Source organism: Ostrea edulis, chromosome 6 (genome assembly GCF_947568905.1).
Source record: "Ostrea edulis chromosome 6, xbOstEdul1.1, whole genome shotgun sequence".
NCBI classification, from domain to species: domain Eukaryota; kingdom Metazoa; phylum Mollusca; class Bivalvia; order Ostreida; family Ostreidae; genus Ostrea; species Ostrea edulis.
Window position 1 is genome coordinate 49,457,441 of NC_079169.1, and position 15,346 is coordinate 49,472,786.

The window sequence follows — 15,346 nt, forward strand, 5'->3', positions numbered from 1 at the left end:
CGTTTAATTGAATAGACACCTTCTCGCCCAATTTATTTGAACATAGACACCGCTTACCGCTTACTCGAATGCACGTTTACATGGACAATTATTTGTGCCATTCACCTGAAGATATATATCACCGATATATCAAATTAAACATAGACGACCACATCTTGTGGATATAAGTTGGATATTACCATATGGACTTTAATATAGGCGCTTTCGCTCCATAGAGCCGAGCATAGATATCATCGCCCAATACAGTTGAACACTGACAGCTTCGTCCTATTAAAATAAACTTAGAATCTTTGCCCCATTGATCTGAACTCAGATACGTTTGTTCCATTGAGCTGAAACACAAACACCCTCGCTCCGTTGAATTGAATATAGATTACTTCATCCCATAGAGTTAACAGATATACTGTTACAGAATAGAGTCGAAAATAGACGTTCTCATCCTATTGATTTGAACATAGACAGTTTCGACCCATTATCGTACAAATATACAGCCTCGATCCATTCCTAATTACTCTCATCCTATAGAGCTGAACTTAAACAATATAACCCCATGGAGTTGTGCATTGATATCCTCATTCTATCGATTCAAACATAGACACTCTCGTCCCATTGACGTGGATATAGACAATCATATCATACAGTTGAACAAAGACATTTTGGACCCATTGATTTGAAGATAAAAACTCCGACCGCCATTCGGGAATGGTAACATATGTTAATCAATTTATTTTTTATTGTACGGGGATGCTACGACAACCTTTTTTCAGATTCAATGGAGAAGGCATTCTCGCTCTCTATAGACATAAGTGCCACTGGGGATCAGTCTGTTGAGGACGAAATCAAGACGAACATGACTAGTGCGGTGAGTGCTCTATATACAGTGAAACTTCTTTAAACCGGCCCCTCAGAAAACCGGTTCTCCCTGAATATCGGCCAATTTTGAAATACAAGATCGGCCAGGTGTGAAAATGACCGACCGACCCAAGTGGGGAATTATCGACCGAAGGTGTGAAAAACACAAGTGGTCTCTATAATTTCCATGGTTTACCTGTGCTTTTAAGGATGTTAAGTGACACTTGGCTAATCCAAGTCACCCTTCCAAATTCTGTAGAAAATGTAATAAACAGATACTAACATATTGAATGAAAACAGTGTCTAACGCCAAATTGTTGCATCATACTTTCGTATGGATATCAGCAGTAGTTGATAAAGAACTAACCCATTAATGTTGATAATATATATATATATATATATATATATATATATATATATATAGTCGTGTTTAGACAAAAAGTGTTTAGATTTTTTGTAATATTTTACTTCGAAAAAAGAGATTTTATATATATATATATAAATATATATATATATATATATATATATATATATATATATATATATATAGTCGTGTTTAGACAAAAAGTGTTTAGATTTTTTGTAATATTTTACTTCGAAAAAAGAGACTTTATATATATATATATATATATATATATATATATATATATATATATATATATACTCATTAAGATATGTCGACCCTTTATAAACTCATTAATATTTGTCAATCACCTATAAATTCATTAAGGTCTGTCAATCCTTCACAACTCATTAAGATTTGTCGATCTTTTATAAACTCATTAAGATTTCTTCATCCTTTGGATTTGACGAACCACTCCCGACATCTTATGAGCATACTCCTCATCATATGACATGTTTTGTATTTCAGCTAACAACTATCTACCAGACTGTGACTGGATTTTTGAGGGTGGAAGTAGCCAACATTCAGTAAGATAAAAGATAAAAGTTTCTTTTTCTATTTCAAATTAAATACACAAGTGATTTTCGCACAAATATCGATAGTGTTTATATAGAAATTGACATGTCTGATGTCTTATCATGTGGTTATGCAAGTATGATTTAAAAGGTGAACACAACGAACATCAATCAATCTTATTGCTTCTATAAAAAAAATCACAATCAGGAGTAGTGTAAACACAAACACCTGGGCGTAGCAGAAGTGCAGTCAAGTGCCTAGGGGTAAACATCCTTTTTCAACTGGTCACACCCGCCGTTATCCCAATATCTTGATCGGGTAAATGGAGTCATCCGTAGTCAAAATTAGTGTGTAAAAACAACCTCAACTGGTACGAATTATGTCAGACAGTATTTTACCATATAACAAATTGTAGTGGTAAACCAGTAGGTTTTAACGACCATACAATTTGCGAAATGCTGTCTTAAAGTGAGATTGTTGATAGATCTTTAACATCAACGTATTTGGCAGCATCCTAAGTCGATTTGAAAACTGACCACATGCAGAACAACCTCTTTGATATTGAATCAGCTGAGCTACGTAAACGCCATATGCAGGTTAAAATGGAACATTGATACATGAATATGGGAAGTTGATTGTGGAGAAGCTGAAATCATCCCGTTTGTCATAAAGTTGAGTTGTTAATTAATCTAATATGTACCAGAAATGGACGTGATTACGCTGGAGGGATATGCCTTTAGAAAATCAAAAATGATTATCTATGTTTGATTATTTGTATGTTGTTCTATGTTCCAATCGAGAAACATTCACTAACGTCCCAGATTTAAGTGCAGTGACACGGATTAAGACCCATGCATGACGCAAAAGGTCGCACCAGTGTAAGTTCTTTATCGTGTCAGCGTTCACCCTGACACAGTCCTCCGTTTTGTAGACCATATCCCAATGACCCATGGCTTTACTTCTATTGCCATACGCTTGGCAGGGAAAACAGTCACTTGTTATGTTGAGCGTCTTAAGTTTGACACAGAGCTGGGGTTGAGAACGAAACCTTGACCTGTCGATTGCAAAGCGAGCACCCTAATCATTCTTAGTTAACAAACATTGTTAATCTGTACATATATATCATGCTGTGTATCATCAATAAGTTTCAAATAATTAATGATACGCTTGGGACTACAGTGTAGCATGGGTGAATTTTAAGTAATTGACAATGGTACTCTTGTAATCACGATGCATGACGTCATGGCTAGATTTTATATCATTGATAAAAACATTCACCTTTCAGATTTGGAAGTATTAAGGCCATCCATAGTTTAGTTGTCCACAGCAATAACATTGAGCAGGCTCAGAGTGACCTAGCAAACATTATCCATCAATTGATAACACAACAATTAAACATAACGTACAATGAACAAATGTACACTGCAGATCAGGTTGAATTTACGGACACCAGTGGGAACATACATCGTAAGTACATTTGTTCTTATGGCGGCAGTAATTTTTCTAAGTTGTTTGTGTTAGGTAGGGAGTAAGAAATATACTTGGCATGGATTTATATTACCCTTTACTTAAACCGTGTTTTAATATTATAAACAAAACTTGCACTCAAATAGCATGGCTGTACTCATCTTAGTTAATCAAAGAATTGTACTCTTACTGGCTAGTAAACGGTTAACACATTGGGGGAACGCTCGTCATTTAACATCACAGCATCACAGTATGTTCCCCCTTTCCCACACACGATTGTGCAACCTACAATATCGACTTAATAATGGCGAATCATACTGACGGTCCTATTTTTCTGGGTTTTTTTTTCTCGAAAGAGCACAGCTCTATAGATTAGGACAGTGAACATACAAGTACCTTTATTGGATTTTCAATTTCAAAAAAAAACTCAACCTTGTAAAATGTTAATGACCATCTTTTTTGATCTCGCAATGTCACATCATGTTGACCTGGGATCTCACTGATGATTCTCTGAACAATGTAGTGCGCGCCATATGAATATGACGTAATTCTACAACTGACAAGGCGGTGGATCTAACTAAGAATATTGTGTTGTGCAACAAAAATACAAACCTCTGAGATTTCCACATTTGAAAATATCAACCACTCTATTCAAATTCTGGGTATAACGGTGAATCTCTCTCTCTCTCTCTCTCTCTCTCTCTCTCTCTCTCTCTCTCTCTCTCTCTCTCTCTCTCTCTCCTTTTGCGTTGCCTTCGGGTTAGTGTAATACGTGCAGCTTTAGATACTATGACAGAGAAACTGTACCTTTGTCTATGAACATATCAAACTCTAAGCTTTTTTTAATTATTATATTATTATTGTTATTGCACATAACCTGCAATGTCGCTTTGAAGTTATTACATGTATTGCTATAGATTAGGGCTATATTTGGTCACAGCTTGGATATGAGTTTTTTGAATTTGAAAAATGGAACGAGCAATGGACAATTTGCATATTACAAACCAAATCATAGATTATAATATATTACACCTTTCAGTATTTACAAATACAGTGTGATATTGTTAAAATGTTAATGATGGGAGTGACGATTACATCTGTATAACATATTGCATATTACAGAAATATCAAATCATTTAGTTTATGCTATGATATCTTCCAGCATTTACCAATACGATGGTTGTGTGTGACATATTTGTTACCCTTGGTCCGTGTCCGGATAATACCAGCTGTGCCATTGTCGAGGGGAATCCCACGTGCATGTGAGAATCTTATCGTTTGCAACAAAGGATAACAATGTTTCGAAACAAAAAAAGCTACATAGTCTACACATCTATTTGGGAGTTTTGAATATCCTAAATTTTTATTTTTCAGAAACGTAACAACAACGACGGAATCGACAACAACAGAACCATTCACTACAACAACAGAACCAGCGACTACAACAACAGAGGCAACAACTACAACAACTGATCAAGCAACTACAACTACTGAACCAGCAACAACAACAACAACTGAACCAGCAACAACAACAACTGAACCAACAACAACAACTACTGATCCAGCAACCACAACAACTGAACCAGCAACTACAACTACTGAAACAGCAGCAACAACAACTGAACCAGCAACTACAACAACTGAACCAGCAACTACAACAACTGAACTAACAACAACAACAACAACTACTGAACCAGTAACTACAACCACTGAACCATCCACTACAACAACAGATCCACCCACTACAACACAACCATCCACTACAACAACAGCAACAGATACTACCACAACATATACATTAAAAACAACGGAAACAACGACAACAATAGGTAAAAGAGAAATACAATCTATTAGGCTGCATTGAAACCATGAGATCTAAACCAGAGCAAACGATTCATACGGTGACAGTCGTAAGTCAATGAGTTACCTTATTTGTTTTGCGTAGGAGGATGCTGTCGAAAATCGTAATGTAATTCTGTTATACTCTGCCTTTGTTATTCAACATTATAGAATCGCCATAACAAACCAAAATTCGATGAAATTATTGGAAAAAAGGACAAAATATATAATACCTTAAATAGTATAGCTTTTTAAAATTTGTGACTTTCTTAAATGGCATCGTGATACACGTAAAAATCAGTGATAGTGATCCTCTAATTGCTTTCAAATTGATCATAAGATATTTTAAAACATAAACCACGTGGAGTTAAAATCATCTTTGCTAAAAGGTATCCTTATACAACGTCAATGATACAAAACATTGTATATGCACTGTTCAAAAAGATTTTATACAAAGGGATAATGAAAAAATATCCGTTGCTGCTTGTATCGAAAGGTTCGGTATATTGCTGGAAATGTAGGTCTGTAGTACTCTCCAGATTCTCCGCACGTTGCACAGCAAACAACTTCTAAGAGGCACAGTAAATATCGACATTTATTTTGGAATTCCTGGATCTGATTTCGAAGATATTTCCTTTGGACAGAATCCTCCTGACACAAGAAATAAGGTCACTCATTTACTTAGGACTGTCCACGTATGATGCACAGAAACATTTGTTTTGTTGTGAAAGCAGAATTTTCATAATATGCGGCGACGTTTTTTTTTTGTTATTAGAATTTATTAAGAGCTTTAGACATTCTCATACCCCATCCGTGTCTTTAATAAACAACGTGATGTTCCTGGTTTGGGAATTATGAGTGGTTACAAGATTGAATAACTTCTTGTCCCGTGGTTTACATAATTTAAGGGCGAATTGGTATTTTCCCTTAATTTTTATACTTAATAAGACTTCACCAGTGTTAAGTGAAATGTCACAAATGTTGCTTACTTTGTCGTAAAGTTTTCTATTGCTGTAATTTTCCGACTAAATAATATTTGTTCTCTCTCTCTCTCTCTCTCTCTCTCTCTCTCTCTCTCTCTCTCTCTCTCTCTCCTAGCAAACTTGTAAACTTTCATATTTTGTTGATGCATTTTAGATCCAAATGAAAAAAGATTTTCCTTCCGTGTGAATATAAGTGCTTCTGGAGATCCAGCAAATGAAGATGAGATCAAGACAAACATGAGCACAGCGGTAAGATATCTGTATATCCTGTAGAACTCAAATTCTAATTCTTCAGCAGAAATGTGTGTAATTAGATATGCCCCAAAGGCAGTACAACAAAAGTTCAGAAATCCGTATCCTTTAGATATCTAGATTTTACGAATATTTCTTTTAGCTGTTTTAGGTATAAATATGGGAAACAGTGATATCTGAAAAAAAAGATTTACCTTTGGAAATATAGATTTCATTACAAATGCAAGTTAGTAACTGTGTTTGTGTTTCTGTTTGGTTAAATTTTCGAGAGACACAAGGCTCGGTAAATTAGGGATCGAGTGTTTGAAAGAACCGTTTACAACGAACACATTTTATGATGCGTGTTTCTCCATTATACAATTCTTGTTGTGGTTTGGGGTTTTTCTTCTTCTCTTTTTTGTGTTTTTGAAAACGGCTCATTCCCCTCACCTGATGTGAAGTATGCTACAGTATACATTTACGTCAAATGAAAAAAGTGTTCTTGATGATCTTTTGAAATGAAATATATAAGGCAAAAGTTAGAAAATTGAAAAATTATAGAAAACTCATCAAAATTATTCCATGTGTTTCAAACATGTATCACTATTTAGAAACAAAGAATAATCTTAAGTTCATAATGAAAGTAACGTTAATATCTGAAGATTGACAGTAAAGTAATAGATTTCTAATGATCGCAATTATTGGCAAAATCTGCATGATGAACAAAAAACTAGGTACACCGGCTTCTTAAAACGCATCCTATGATCTTATGAAGTATAATCTCACCTAGCTGCAATATGTAGCCCTATCCGATTTATTTTATTCTGACGTTTTCGGGATAGGGCTACAATTCCATAGGATCTCCGTAATGTTGTAAAATGATTTTATGAATAACCGATAATAAGCTCCGTGTATTAGTCCCAAATGTTGTTCACACCAAAAAGAGTACCAACTTTGTGGTTGGGTACGTCTAATAAAGGTGTTTTTATTAAACATCATGTACATCATGCAAAACTATTCGTCTGCTCCACCATGGTTGTTATTGCGATATCTCGTAGATGGATCAACTGAAAAACCTAAACATTGAAAATCTGCGCGAAAATGTAGTTAGTCGAGCCACTCCAACGAAGAAAGGAAAATCTTTCAACTCTGTTGTTCGTTTTTTAGCTTGATGTTAAATCTAAACCTTTTTAATACCAACGAAATTGTTTTCTCCTCCGTAATTGTCCATTAATGTAGATACTACCTTATATGGCATATGCAAATAACTTGACAATCGGAAGTTGAAACTTCAGTACATCAAACATGGCGCAGAAATATGAATCGAGAAATTGGAATATATCGAAATTGTTGAAAACGGTAGAATAGAGCCTCACAAATCGTAAATTGCAGGTTGTAAATTTATATATTGACTAAGAAACATAGAAAATCATTTTTTTTCACGTAAAGAAAGTCAGCAAATGTGAATCACTCCCGCTTTTGCACCATTACGGAGATCCTAAGGAGTTGTAGCCCTCCCTCCAAAAAGAAAACCAAACAAATAAATAAATAAAAAAAATGGAGATGGCTACATTATTGTAGCTAGCTCTCACCATCTAAAGAGTGACGCAAGCTCTCACTTATTTTATATGATTTTTTAAATATTTATTTCGGAAAGATGAAAATCGTGTTTTGTTTGCAATAAAAAAAAAATACTCTAGAATCCAAATTTCACCGTGATTTGGTGCATGATATGAATATCTAATAAAACATGCCTAAAACACTCGGATATACAGTAAGTATTCTAATGTTTTTGAAAAAAACATTTATGGAAATTAAAAACATTATTTGTTAAAATCTTTTAAAGATTTTATCTTCAAAATAAAATATTAGTTAGAAAAGATTTTAAACAGAAATTGAAACGAAATGACCCCCCCTTTCATTTTAAGATCTATCACTATATTCAAACGAGAGAGAAAAATTACCGATCCGGATCGAAATTGATAAAAACAAAATACTAAATTAATCATATTGTAGCTAACTCTATGTACTTTTCATCAAGAAATTGATTTCCTAATTTTACATCAAGGGAATGTAGTTTTCTGATTACAATGTTCTCTATGATTACTTTTCTTATAATTCCGGGCTTGGTTCAAATTTCAAAAATCTTAATAATTCTAAATTTTGACCATTACATTTCAACTTCTTTTTAAAATATATTTCTCTGATATATTTAAAAAGCATTAGGAAATAAAGTTTTCAATTTTCAAAAATATCTTTGTATTCAAAATTTCAGGTCGTCTATCTGAGGCGTTTAGGCATCATTTAGATATTCATATTGTGACTCTAAAGTATCTTATTTGCAAACAAAGCACATTTTTTTTTATCATTCCGGTATAAATCACCAAAGATTCATATAAAAAATCATACTTCATACATGTAAGAGGTGTTTTAAAGAGCCATTAAATAATATTTTGGTGTAATGAGCTACCTTAAAACATTAAATGACGCATTCGATATCTAGTTAAAAATAGCAGTGGTGACATATTCTAAAATAGAAATAAGTCGATATTTCATCCTCGTTTAAAGTTAGTATTTTGCAAAATAGTGTGGTGGTTATCGTAACCGTATTTACAAATTCAAGTTGCTTTTTGTCTGATGTCTTTCATACAATTTGCTTGGCCATTCTTTACATTCTCTTTCTCTGGAATATTTACGTTCTTTTTGGGGAAAAGGTCTTCTAACAGTGTGTTGGAATTCACATGGACTCAAAATGTGCTCCATTATTTACTGACCAGTTTGTATTCTCATGATCCAGAATTTATTGAATATATATATATATATATATATATATATATATATATATATATATATATATTGATACTCATTAAGATATGTTGACCCTTTATAAACTCATTAATATTTGTCGATCCCTTATAAACTCATTAAGGTCTGTCAATCCTTCACAACTCATTAAGATTTGTCGATCTTTTATAAACTCATTAAGATTTCTTCATCCTTTGGATTTGACGAACCACTCCCGACATATTATGAGCATACTCCTCATCATGTGACATGTTTTGTATTTCAGCTAACAACTATCTACCAGACTGTGACTGGATTTTTTAGGGTGGAAGTAGCCAACATTCAGTAAGATAAAAGATAAAAGTTTCTTTTTCTATTTCAAATTAAATACACAAGTGATTTTCGCACAAATATCGATAGTGTTTATATAGAAATTGACATGTCTGATGTCTTATCATGTGGTTATGCAAGTATGATTTAAAAGGTGAACACAACGAACATCAATCAATCTTATTGCTTCTATAAAAAAAATCACAATCAGGAGTAGTGTAAACACAAACACCTGGGCGTAGCAGAAGTGCAGTCAAGTGCCTAGGGGTAAACATCCTTTTTCAACTGGTCACACCCGTCGTTATCCCAATATCTTGATCGGATAAATGGAGTCATCCGTAGTCAAAATTAGTGTGTAAAAACAACCTCAACTGGTACGAGTTATGTCATACAGTATTTTACCATATAACAAATTGTAGTGGTAAACCAGTAGGTTTTAACGACCATACAATTTGCGAAATGCTGTCTTAAAGCGAGATTGTTGATAGATCTTTAACATCAACGTATTTGGCAGCATCCTAAGTCGATTTGAAAACTGACCACATGCAGAACAACCTCTTTGATATTGAATCAGCTGAGCTACGTAAACGCCATATGCAGGTTAAAATGGAACATTGATACATGAATATGGGAAGTTGATTGTGGAGAAGCTGAAATCATCCCGTTTGTCATAAAGTTGAGTTGTTAATTAATCTAATATGTACCAGAAATGGACGTGATTACGCTGGAGGGATATGCCTTTAGAAAATCAAAAATGATTATCTATGTTTGATTATTTGTATGTTGTTCTATGTTCCAATCGAGAAACATTCACTAACGTCCCAGATTTAAGTGCAGTGACACGGATTAAGACCCATTCATGACGCTAAAGGTCGCACCAGTGTAAGTTCTTTATCATGTCAGCGTTCACCCTGACACAGTCCTCCGTTTTGTAGACCATATCCCAATGACCCATGGCTTTACTTCTATTGCCATGCGCTTGGCAGGGAAAACAGTCACTTGTTATGTTGAGCGTCTTAAGTTTGACACAGAGCTGGGGTTGAGAACGAAACCTTGACCTGTCGATTGCAAAGCGAGCACCCTAATCATTCTTAGTTAACAAGCATTGTTAATCTGTACATATATATCATGCTGTGTATCATCAATAAGTTTCAAATAATTAATGATACGCTTGGGACTACAGTGTAGCATGGGTGAATTTTAAGTAATTGACAATGGTACTCTTGTAATCACGATGCATGACGTCATGGCTAGATTTTATATCATTGATAAAAACATTCACCTTTCAGATTTGGAAGTATTAAGGCCATCCATAGTTTAGTTGTCCACAGCAATAACATTGAGCAGGCTCAGAGTGAACTAGCAAACATTATCCATCAATTGATAACACAACAATTAAACATAACGTACAATGAACAAATGTACACTGCAGATCAGGTTGAATTTACGGACACCAGTGGGAACATACATCGTAAGTACATTTGTTCTTATGGCGGCAGTTATTTTTCTAAGTTGTTTGTGTTAGGTAGGGAGTAAGAAATATACTTGGCATGGATTTATATTACCCTTTACTTAAACCGTGTTTTAATATTATAAACAAAACTTGCACTCAAATAGCATGGCTGTACTCATCTTAGTTAATCAAAGAATTGTACTCTTACTGGCTAGTAAACGGTTAACACATTGGGGAACGCTCGTCATTTAACATCACAGTATGTTCCCCCTTTCCCACACACCATTGTGCAACCTACAATATCGACTTAATAATGGCGAATCATACTGACGGTCCTATTTTTCTGGGTTTTTTTCTCTCGAAAGAGCACAGGAACTATCTAATTGGATAGTATAGTTATAACAAGCGCAGTGAGCCGCTTGTGTACTCAGTTCAGTTAAGGCTTGCCAGGAACAATTACAGTGCTGTATATAAATGTACCTCAGTGCACTTCGCACCATATGACGTCACAGTAAAAACATACGTCACGACGTACAAGTTCTTACAGTTGTATCGCGGGGAAAGTGTCATAATAGTATGTCATTATTTACTACCGTTATCAAGTGATTAACAGTATTCATGAAAAATTTCCTTGTCAAATGCTTATCACATAATCATATATTATTTCTTTTTCATATCAAATCACTCTGCATTTATCATATCTAGTTTGCACGAAGGTGATGTTCATTTTATATTGTTACCTTGAAATCACCCCTACATATTCTCCTGATCGGATTAGCACTGCGTTTAATTTACATAGTGATTGCGACCAGCTGCAGTAAATGTAAAAATGCAACGATGTACAGTGTATGGTGGTGCTTGATGTTTATATATTTTTATTCTTATTACATTGATATATCAGAAAAGTGTTGAGAGCAACTTCTGACACAAATAGAAACCCCTTTCCGCATCTGATAATATCTTGCATACTCTCGAAAATTAAGAAATATGCTGCATTAGAGGCATTTTAAACTTCCTTCCTTCTATCGGAGAACTTGGTCCCAAAACTTTTCAGGTAATATAAAGTAAGCTCTGTTTTTCAATATTAAAAGGGTCAGCCTGTATGTAACCGATATCGTTGCACTTTTGCAATTATCACAATAATTTTTGTTGGTTCTAAATATATAATTTCACGTGATAGTCTCGTGATGTTGAACACATGCCTCGATGAAAATGTATGAAAGGCTACTGGTATCGGTTTAAACGTCCTTTCGTTCTCGGATATTTTCCATTATATATTTTCCATATAAAACACTAAAGGCCATTTTATGCACCTATTTTACTTTATTTTTGTATGGGACGCCTTAATTCAATTGAGTAGCGAGCTCTATAGATTAGGACAGTGAACATACAAGTACCCTTATTGGATTTTTAATTTCGAAAAAAAAAACCAACCTTCTAAAATGTTAATGACCATCTTTTTTTTTTTTTTATCTCGCAATGTCACATCATGTTGACCTGGGATCTCACTTATGATTCTCTGAACAATGTAGTGCGCGCCATATGAATATGACGTAATTCTACAACTGACAAGGCGGTGGATCTAACTAAGAATATTGTGTTGTGCAACAAAAATACAAACCTCTGAGATTTCCACATTTGAAAATATCAACCACTCTATTCAAATTCTGGGAATAGCGGTGACTTTATCTCTCTCTCTCTCTCTCTCTCTCTCTCTCTCTCTCTCTCTCTCTCAATCTCCTTTTGCGTTGCCTTCGGATTAGTGTAATACGTGCCGCTTTAGATACTATGACAGAGAAACTGTACCTTTGTCTATGAACATATCAAACTCTAAGCTTTTTTTTAATTATTATATTATTATTGTTATTGCACATAACCTGCAATGTCGCTTTGAAGTTATTACATGTATTGCTATAGATTAGGGCTATATTTGGTCACAGCTTGGATATGAGTTTTTTGAATTTGAAAAATGGAACGAACAATGGACAATTTGCATATTACAAACCAAATCATAGATTATAATATATTACACCTTTCAGTATTTACAAATACAGTGTGATATTGTTAAAATGTTAATGATGGGAGTGACGATTACATCTGTATAACATATTGCATATTACAGAAATATCAAATCATTTAGTTTATGCTATGATATCTTCCAGCATTTACCAATACGATGGTTGTGTGTGACATATTTGTTACCCTTGGTCCGTGTCCGGATAATACCAGCTGTGCCATTGTCGAGGGGAATCCCACGTGCATGTGAGAATTTTATCGTTTGCAACAAAGGATAACAATGGTTCGAAACAAAAAAAGCTACATAGTCTACACATCTATTTGGGAGTTTTGAATATCCTAAATTTTTATTTTTCAGAAACGTAACAACAACGACGGAATCGATAACAACAGAACCATTCACTACAACAACGGAACCAACGACTACAACAACAGAGACAGCTACTACAACAACTGATCAAGCAACTACAACTACTGAACCAGCAACAACAACAACAACTGAACCAGCAACCACAACAACTGAACCAGCAACTACAACAACTGAACCAGCAACAACAACTACTGATCCAGCAACTACAACAACTGAACTAACAACAACAACAACAACTACTGAACCAGTAACTACAACCACTGAACCAGTAACTACAACCACTGAACCATCCACTACAACAACAGATCCACCCACTACAACACAACCATCCACTACAACAACAGCAACAGATACTACCACACCATATACATTAAAAACAACGGAAACAACGACAACAATAGGTAAAAGAGAAATACAATCTATTAGGCTGCATTGAAACCATGAGATCTAAACCAGAGCAAACGATTCATACGGTGACAGTCGTAAGTCAATGAGTTACCTTATTTGTTTTGCGTAGGAGGATGCTGTCGAAAATCGTAATGTAATTCTGTTATACTCTGCCTTTGTTATTCAACATTATAGAATCGCCATAACAAACCAAAATTCGATGAAATTATTGGAAAAAAGGACAAAATATATAATACCTTAAATAGTATAGCTTTTTAAAATTTGTGACTTTCTTAAATGGCATCGTGATACACGTAAAAATAAGTGATATTGATCCTCTAATTGCTTTCAAATTGATCATAAGATATCTTAAAACATAAACCACGTGGCGTTAAAATCATCTTTGCTAAAAGGTATCCTTATACAACGTCAATGATGCACACCATTGTATATGCACTGTTCAAAAAGATTTTATGCAAAGGGATGATGAAAAAATATCCGTTTCTGCTTGTATCGAAAGGTTCGGTATATTGCTGGAAATGTAGGTCTGTAGTACTCTCCACATTCTGCGCACGTTGCACAGCAAACAACTTCTAAGAGGCACAGTAAATGTCGACATCTATTTTGGAATTCCTGGATCTGATTTCGAAGATATTTCCTTTGGACAGAATCCTCTTGACACAAGAAATAAGGTCACTCATTTACTTAGGACTGTCCACGTATGATGCACAGAAACATTTGTTTTGTTGTGAAAGCAGAATTTTCATAATATGCGGCGACGTTTTTTTTTTGTTATTAGAATTTATTAAGAGTTTTAGACATTCTCATACCCCATCCGTGTCTTTAATAAACAACGTAATGTTCCTGGTTTGGGAATTATGAGTGGTTACAAGATTGAATAACTTCTTGTCCCGTGGTTTACATAATTTAAGGGCGAATTGGTATTTTCCCTTAATTTTTATTCTTAATAAGACTTCACCAGTGTTAAGTGAAATGTCACAAATGTTGCTTACCTTGTCGTAAAGTTTTCTATTGCTGTAATTTTCCGACTAAATAATATTTGTGCTCTCTCTCTCTCTCTCTCTCTCTCTCTCTCTCTCTCTCTCTCTCTCCTAGCAAACTTGTAAACTTTCATATTTTGTTGATGCATTTTAGATCCAAATGAAAAAAGATTTTCCTTCCGTGTGAATATAAGTGCTTCTGGAGATCCAGCAAATGAAGATGAGATCAAGACAAACATGAGCACAGCGGTAAGATATCTGTATATCCTGTAGAACTCAAATTCTAATTCTTCAGCAGAAATGTGTGTAATTAGACAAAGGCAGTACTACAGAAGTTCAGAAATTCGTATCCTTTAGATATCTAGATTTTACGAATATTTCTTTTAGCTGTTTTAAGTATAAATATGGAAAACAGTGATATCTGAAGAAAAAAAAGATTTACATTTGGAAATATAGATTTCATTACAAATGCAAGTTAGTAACTGTGTTTGTGTTTCTGTTTGGTTAAATTTTCGAGAGACACAAGGCTAGGTAAATAAGGGATCGAGTGTTTGAAAGAACCGCTTACAACGAACACATTTTATGATGCGTGTTTCTCCATTATACAATTCTTGTTGTGGTTTTGGGTTTTTTTCTTTCTTCTTTTTTTTGTTTTGTTTTGAAAACGGCTCATTCCCTTCACCTGATGTGAAGTATGCTACAGTATACATTTAC

At 34.5% G+C, this 15,346-nt stretch overlaps 1 protein-coding gene across 4 annotated transcripts in view; it reads left to right on the forward strand.

Moving 5' to 3' along the window:
* LOC125646915 (mucin-2-like) overlaps positions 1–15,346 on the forward strand; it is a 148,368-nt gene that overhangs the window by 34,579 nt on the left and 98,443 nt on the right. For all 4 annotated transcript variants that reach the window (XM_048873562.2, XM_048873574.2, XM_048873565.2 and 1 more), the window contains 11 exons: positions 768–862; positions 1,724–1,782; positions 3,057–3,238; positions 4,401–4,500; positions 4,613–5,067; positions 6,215–6,309; positions 9,362–9,420; positions 10,695–10,876; positions 13,021–13,120; positions 13,233–13,645; positions 14,787–14,881. In XM_048873562.2, the coding sequence (XP_048729519.2) occupies positions 768–862; positions 1,724–1,782; positions 3,057–3,238; positions 4,401–4,500; positions 4,613–5,067; positions 6,215–6,309; positions 9,362–9,420; positions 10,695–10,876; positions 13,021–13,120; positions 13,233–13,645; positions 14,787–14,881 (1,835 nt within the window). The remainder of the gene's footprint in view (positions 1–767; positions 863–1,723; positions 1,783–3,056; positions 3,239–4,400; positions 4,501–4,612; positions 5,068–6,214; positions 6,310–9,361; positions 9,421–10,694; positions 10,877–13,020; positions 13,121–13,232; positions 13,646–14,786; positions 14,882–15,346) is intronic.